The sequence below is a fragment of the Trachemys scripta genome, chromosome 16 (genome assembly GCF_013100865.1).
Source record: "Trachemys scripta elegans isolate TJP31775 chromosome 16, CAS_Tse_1.0, whole genome shotgun sequence".
Classification (NCBI taxonomy): domain Eukaryota; kingdom Metazoa; phylum Chordata; order Testudines; family Emydidae; genus Trachemys; species Trachemys scripta.
Window position 1 is genome coordinate 22480245 of NC_048313.1, and position 7515 is coordinate 22487759.

At 46.3% G+C, this 7515-nt stretch overlaps 1 protein-coding gene across 2 annotated transcripts; it reads right to left on the minus strand.

Moving 5' to 3' along the window:
* Positions 1-3707: 3707 nt before the first annotated feature.
* On the minus strand, positions 3708-7361 carry PGLS (6-phosphogluconolactonase). 2 transcript variants are annotated; one of them, XM_034792031.1, is made up of 6 exons: positions 7117-7361; positions 6916-6985; positions 6331-6438; positions 5128-5229; positions 4424-4564; positions 3708-4189 (listed from the first exon to the last, which is right to left on the minus strand). In XM_034792031.1, the coding sequence occupies exons 1-6, from the start codon at positions 7344-7346 to the stop codon at positions 4052-4054; spliced, it is 789 nt and encodes a 262-aa protein (XP_034647922.1). In that variant the 5' UTR covers positions 7347-7361; the 3' UTR covers positions 3708-4051. The 2 variants fall into 2 exon arrangements, with proteins under 2 accessions (XP_034647922.1, XP_034647923.1); XM_034792032.1 differs by having other exon boundaries at positions 6916-7305.
* Between the last annotated feature and the right edge of the window lie 154 nt (positions 7362-7515).

The following is a 7515-nucleotide window of genomic DNA, read 5'->3' on the forward strand; positions in this document are numbered from 1 at the left end:
CCTGCCCCATCCAAACCCCACATTCCCTGACAGCCCCCTCAGGACCCCTGCCCCATCCACACACCCTTACTCCCTGTCCCCTGACCGCCCCTGAACCCCCACCACCCCATCCAACCCCTCCTCTCATTCCTGACGGCGCTGCCCCCCCCGCCCCATCCAACCACCCTTTCTCCCTGTCCCCTGACTGCCCCTGGAACCCCTGCCTGATTGTCCCTTGCTGCCCCATCCAGCCCCTCCCCCTTCCTGACTGCCCTCCCGGGACCCCTGCCCTCATTCAACCCCATCCCCCCCAATCCCTATCCACACCCCCGCCCCTGACCACACCCCCAAACTCCCCTGCCCTCTATCCAACCCCTCCTGCTCCCTGCCCCCTTACCGCGCTGCCTGAAGCACTGGTGGCTGGCGGTGCTATAGCTGTGCCGCCCGGCTGAAGCCGGACCACACCGCCGCCACCACGCAGCACAGACAGCGGGTCAGGCCTGGCTCTGCAACTGCGCAGCCCCAGGAGCTCACAGCCCTGCCACCCAGAGCATTGCGCCGGCGGCGAAGCGAGCGAGCTGAAGCTGTGGGGGATGGGCTGGGGCTAGCTTCCCGAGCCAGGGGCTCAGGGGCCAGGCAGGACGGTCCCGCAGGCCGGATGTGGCCTGCGGGCCGTAGTTTGCCCACCTCTGTCCTAGGCTCACTTAGGGCATCCTCCCGCTCTATACCCTTCTGTACACCATCCATACAGAGTATTTCACAGTGATTCAGGGGCTTCCTCCAACTGCACCAAAAGCCAGAGATAGTTCATCTGCAAACCAGGCACCAGTGACTGAATCTAGCAGTGCCACTGTGGGACTTTTCTGAAGTATTTCTGAACCCGAAAGCAGCATTTATTTAAAGACTGATTTCACATGGAAATGCCACAGGTCAGTGCTCAGCACCTGCTCTCAACTCTCAGTTCCCTTCTGTACTTAGTTTCTCCTGATTAGGATTAATTCAGTAACCGTCCACTTTTAACATTATGTGGCAGCCAGTTTCAGTGACACCCTCCAGGATATGGAGAAACAGGAAATCTTCCACCCTCTCTTTAAGCTGAAGCATTGAGCGCTTACAATAGCTCCTGTGCTAGATAAAAAGCAAGATAACCCTTTATGCATGACAGAGCAGTGGGGATGATTAAATAAACAAATAAGAAAGGGGCCTGAGAATCATCTGAAAGGTGATCCAGGACCACACAACAAGTGTGCAGAAAAGACACTTACAATGTTCTATAAAAACATCACACACAACATTGGAGGTAAGATGAAACAAACTTAATTCCTCTAATGGAATAAAGAAGCATTTCCAGACACTTTCTTAGAACTCGGGTAGCTCAAAAACTGCTTATTAAAACTTCCAGCTTGTAAGAGTCCTGAGCAAAGACAAGTGCATTTCATATGTCTGAAGAGATGTGCGTTAGCAATAACCAGGATTCTGGGTGTTTGAAAGTCCCATTCTGCACATGTGCTCTATGTTAGTTTCCAAGTTTAATATGAATAAAATATGACTTCCGTTCTTTTTTATTCACTGAACCAATTCCAAGTTCCAAGGAGATCCCCACTTTCTCATGCTGCTTAAATAAATCCATGGCAAAATAGGTAATTACATCTTTTCTGCGAAGGATGTGCAATGAGAATCCTATTAAAGGGGGTGGGGGTTGTTATTTAAAATAGTATTAAGGGACTCTGAAAAATGACATACACAGGTGCATAAAGATACCAGGGGCTTTACAAACACAGCAAGTCTCATCCTCTGCCCCCAAGAACTGCTATCCTACGTGCCTAATCCTGGAAGGTGCTGTGTGCCTTCCAGTCCAACAAAAGTCAATAGGAATTCAGCACCTCACAGACTAAGAGAACATAATATTTGGTAGATACAGAGGGGGACTGCTCCAGGCACAGGGGGAAGCATGAGGTGAACCTACACCCTAAGTGAAAGAAAGATGAAAGCAGCAATAAAGCAAGAGGATTGATATTAAAGGCTGGGGAAAAAACAAAACAAAAAACAAAACAAAAAAGCTTCCAAGTTCCCCAACCCAGCTTTCACTCAGTCAAATGAGGCAGAAAAGTACAGGTGCATTTCCTCCTCACAGTACTGATAGTAAATCTGTTTCCTGTTTCAGCGTGTGCACTGCAGCTGCTTTCAGACAGAAAAGTCTGAGCCAAGGAGTGGTAAGAACCTCGGATGTGAATATTTTTTATTTATTGTGAATATTGTTAGAATCTATCTGGATCTCTGTAAACTAACAACCTAAGGGAAGGGTAGAGCATACAGCTCACTAACAAGCCCTACACTCTGCCCAGCCTATTGGAATTCATGCCCTAAAAGAGAAGAGTGTGCAACACAAATCAAGGAGAAGCCGCAGAACCATACAGGAGACAGCTGGAGGTTTTTTGTGGGGGGAAGATGGCATGTTTATACAGTACTGGTTGATGAGAAGGGACATTGAACTGTGGGTTTGATCCATTAATGGAGGTATAAAGACTTGTCATCCTAATGCCCTGGCAGGGCTCTCTCTCAGATCTACCTGGAGGAAAGGAAAGGAAAACATCCATGGAAGGAGAAGAGGCAGATGTTCTGGATCATAGTACTGGCTTCAATATCTTTCCTTGCAGACAAATGCCCATCAATGTTCTGTCCAGCTTCTATATAACATATTTACATATTATGTATGATCTATGGTTTAGAAGTCCTAACTCCTATGTTCTATTACCAGTACTGCCAGTTTTGCTGTGGACCTAGGGCAAGTCACTTATCCTCATTGCCTCAGTTTCTCCAACTGTAAAATAGGACTAAATAATATCTATTCCCCTTTATAAATCACTTGGAGACTCTTCGAGGCTATATATGTGTATAGTAGTAGTAGTAGTAGTATTACCACCAACTTCTAGCCTTGGTTCCAGAGAATAAAAAGCAGGACTGATAGCTCTGAGGCCAATATAATTTAATCAGCTCTTTGGCAGATTATTATTCCTCCTGGACTGACTGCAGTCCTAGGAGTATGTTCCTGAGAACTTAATGCTGACATCAGCGGAAATAGCCACAGATGAACAGAAGGACATAAGGCCATGACTGTCTGAAATGCAAGATGACAAGAAACTAAAAAGTATGGTTCTCTCATATCTCACTAACCCAAAGTGTACCTATGAGGATCTTCAACGTATACAATCCTGTAGCAACCAGATTTATGCACAATATAATGGAACCAATCAAGCAGGGTAACTCTGGCCAGTAGCCAGGGCAAACCTGAGGAGAGAACCTCTCCATAGACAGTCCATTCACAAACAGTGTAACCAGGGTCCAAAAACATGCAAGTACTACTGACGTCCGTGTTCTATGATGAACCGGTTCCACTGGACATTGAAAGGATAACAGTGGAGAGAGAACAAGAGCCTGAAAAGGATCCACAAAACTGTCAAGTGAAACAAAAAGTTATCCTGACTCCAAAGTTGTTTGGGGCATTTCCAAGCAAACATTTGTCAGCAGACCTCAGACTTCACCTCCTCACCATGGCACCTGCATCGCTTCCCCTTAAAGGAGTATAAATACCATAGAGTCAAGGGTTTCCCAAATCCCGAGGCTGTTCCTGCAGCCTCTCCTCACAAGAATAAGGGCTGAAAAATCATGCCTTTAGTTGATATTTAAGCAAGAAGTACTACCTGAAGATAAAACAAGAGTCAAAAAACTGAAATGTACATCTTTAATATTGTGCATTCACTTTACACATTAACCGTTCACAAGACAGACTGCATCATACTGTCCTCCTCTGCAATCTCCAACATTTCCATTTGCAGCTAGAGACCAGCTTTGAGAGTCTTATAGCTCCCCTCCCCGACCACAGATTATTACAGTGCTCCACAAAGTACCACTTGCTTAAAAAAAGAGAAACAAAAGACAGTGTTAATTTAGTGCCACATTCAAGTACTACAACCAGAGTCCTCAATCTGGAATGTTGTAGAGCTGGCTCTATGCAAGAACTGCAGCCAGTGCTCCTGAATCGCCACCCTGAAACCCAGCCAAGTGTTTGGTTCTACAAGATAGAGTGCTTCTCGAAGGGAACAGTCAGCTCCTTGGCTGCAGACTCATCCAGAAACCAGTGCAGCTTCCCAGTATGAGGCTGGACAAGAGCAGCAGGGAGGGGGTTCTCCTCATCGCCTTCCAAAATACGCTGTCCAAAGAAACAGAACATTAGCACTGCCAGTCCCACTAATCTAGGGGGATCATAGTGCAGTGAGACAGTCATGGAAGTGTTCACCATGCCAAACAAACGCTCTAGAATTGGCCAAAAAATTTTCCATCAAAATGTTTTTTTCAATGGGAAATGATTTTAACTAGATGGATGGATTGTTTTTGTTAAATTTAGGGTTTTCATCAATCAATTTTCTTCATTTTTAAAACTTACCTTTAAGATGGCAGCTTTACTTTCCCCTGTAGCAACAAACACAACAGTCCGTGCTGCATTCAGAACAGGCAATGTTAGAGTTATCCGCTCAGGTGGTGGCTTTGGAGAATCACTAATAGAGGCAACTATCTTCTCTTTTTCCTGCCATGAAAAACAAAGCCAAAGTGTGAAAATGGATCAGAACAGTGCAGAGATAGGAGTCAAAGCAAAGGACAGCCTCACTGAACTCAAGCTTGTGCTATTTAACTATGATTAAGCAGCCAGTAAAAGGAGTCCAAATATCATTATCAGGCCTCAGATCCTGGTCGGCATTAATCAACTTTAAAGTTTTCTAGGCAGACTCATGCATCCATGTACAGCTCCACTGAAGTCAACAGGGCTCCATATGGGCACAGGGTTACACCCACATGAATCAGATTGCAGGATCAGGGTTAAGTGAAGAGGAAAGAGCCAAATTCCATCTGCTTTTCCTCTTGTTCCCACTTTCCTTTTTTAAAAATCACATTCCAAATACTGGCAACTGCCAAGTTCTAATGCCATAACTAGAGCTGTTCATCAAACTCTTAAAACAACCACACACGCATGCACTCAAACTTACCACCCAGAGACAAACTAGAATGGAAAAAAAGGCCTGTCACAGTAGTGAACAAATGTACATTCTTATCCCAATTTACAGTATCCCCTCCCTGGGTCTGTAAAATCACCTGCAGAAGTGGATGATCTGGAAATAGGGAGCAGGTGTGACCATCTGGCCCTATTCCCAAAATCAGCAGATCAAAGACAGGCATGTTCTCACCTTGAAAGGCCTGCAAGAAGGATCAAAAACCCAGAGAGATTAGAGAGAGGAAAGCACAAATGAGCACATTGAACAGAAAAAGGAGATATCACTGCAAAAGTATAAATCACATCAGGAATAAGGCTATATAACTGCTGAACACAGGGCGCTCACACACTGCAATGAATTTCTGTTCACATATACAGCTTTCTGGCATCTCACAATTGAACACACTGTCACAGAATGCAGCTGGGTTACAATGGCAGAAGCTCAGCAGTAGGCTGTACACCTTTGGTTTAGCAACCACTCAAACACATTATACATCATTAGTTTAAAAACAGCATACACATTCCACTAGAAAGCCTCCCCACTAACACACACCATCTTCACCAGCTAAAGAGTTCCCTCCCTGAGTACGAGCACCACATATACACCACAGTAAACACATCTCATCCACAGCGATATTAAAAAAAAAAAAAAAAAAAATCATATAGGACATGAAAATGAACTTAAATTTCTTTAATCTTATCAGCATTCCAGTCTATGCAAGTGGACACCAATTCCTGGGTTCCCAAGATGGCCTCCCCAGTTTATTTGGGGAATTCAATGTCTTGGTCAACTCAAGAGTGGTCTTGTTAAATTAGTTGACTCCAAAAGCACTACGTGGGATCTTTTGGGAAGATTATTAGCAGTCCATCATTTTGGAGCACAAGGATTATTACAGAGAAATAATTTAGGACAAGAGGACTGAATTTAGGTTTTGTACTTGCAAAAAATAAAGGTTTTACAGAATCTATGATTAACAAACATTTTAATGACTTTTTTGCATTTTAAGTAGCATATTCCCGGGTGTTTGTGGAACATTAACATTCCCCGACAGCATTGTCAATTCAGAAACAAAAAATTCATGTTAATACATGAAAACTAGTCTGAATTAATTCCCCTAGCTAACTGAAGTGCAGTAAGAAAGCAAGTAATATTAGCAGTAAAAAGTAAATTAAGTGTTTAAAATTCTCTCTTTGAATACCAGCAAGAGCTGTTGGTAACACAGCCAGTGGAACCTATTTAGTAAATTAATGACTTTCACTCTTACTTGAAGTATGATATACAAAACAAAAACTTTCCACTGTACCTCTTTTAACTTTTCAGCATAATCTGAAGCAGCCTCTTCTACAGGTAGTGAGGGGTTAATGATAACCACTTGATTTTCTGGGATGGAGATCTTGGAGAGGAGGTGAGTCTGAAAGAAATAATTAAGACCCTCAAAATTCTAACCAAGAAGTTGTGCTATATTGTTTTACATAATAGGATTTATCCCTACTACCAATTAACAAAATCAGAGTACATTTACTTTCATAACTTTTGGAGATAACAGCATCTGCTGGTGAATGGGAATGTCAACAGGAACCAGAGATCCTAAGGCCTCATATATACTTAAAAGTTAGGCTGACATAGCCAGGTTGGTCAAGGTGTGAAAAAAAGCACACACCTGCTGAGCACTATAGCTATGCCGACATAAAACCCAGTGTAGACACAGCTTTGTCCATGGAAAAATGTGTTACCTTGGTCTTAGCAGAAAAATCTAGAATTGTTGCAACAAACGTCTTCTCTACATTCCTGCCCCGATAGCCCCCCAGGAGGTGTCCCCGCGTGCGGGGCGGGTCCCCTCATCCTCCCCCCCCCCCCCGTGCGGGGCGGGTCCCCGCAGGCCCCTTACCTTGTAGGCGCCGTACGTGCTCTCCGGGTCCTCCACGGGCACCAGCCGCTCGTCGCAGAAGGCCAGGACCCAGCGGGCGGGGGCAGCAGGGCCGGAGAGGGCGGCGGCCGCGGGCAGCTCCTGGGACAGGATCCGCACCAGGCTCCCGCCCGACAGCCCCAGCGAGAAGCGGCCGCCGGACTCGGCCGCCCGCTGGGCCACCAGCTGCGCCAGGGAGGAGCCCAGCTCCTGCGGGGAGGGGAACACCGAGATGTGGCGGGGTACGAAGCCAGGCATGGCGGGGCCGGAGCAGGGGACGGGGCGAGGCAACAGCCGGGCCGGAGGGTGCTGGGCGGAGCGGAAGTTTGGGCAGTTACCGAGAGACAGCCGGAAACTGGCGGAAAGGAATCAGGAGCACAGTGCGGAGAGGGACGAACATCCACGGGACACATCCGGAAGCGGAGTCGTTAGAGCGCGCACAACACCGGAAGTGATGTGTAAAAACGCTGCTAAGTTGCTTGGCAACCCCGGCCTTAGGAGCGGGGCGCCCCAGATGGGAACAGAGCCCTACCCCGTGCGAGTCTCCAGGGCCCGGGGGCAGCGTGCCCGGCAGCCCTAGGT

What these genes read in the sequence shown, in the direction of transcription:
- PGLS (XM_034792031.1), bottom strand. Translation starts at nt 7,346, where the DNA reads ATGTGTCCCGTGGATGTTCGTCCCTCTCCGCACTGTGCTCCTGATTCC. An exon ending in GCTCCTCCCTGGCGCAGCTG is followed by an intron (nt 6,986 to 7,116) that starts GTGGCCCAGCGG and finishes CCCCGCCCGCTG; the next exon opens with GGTCCTGGCCTTCTGCGACG. An exon ending in GCACGTACGGCGCCTACAAG is followed by an intron (nt 6,439 to 6,915) that starts GTAAGGGGCCTG and finishes TATTTCTTTCAG; the next exon opens with ACTCACCTCCTCTCCAAGAT.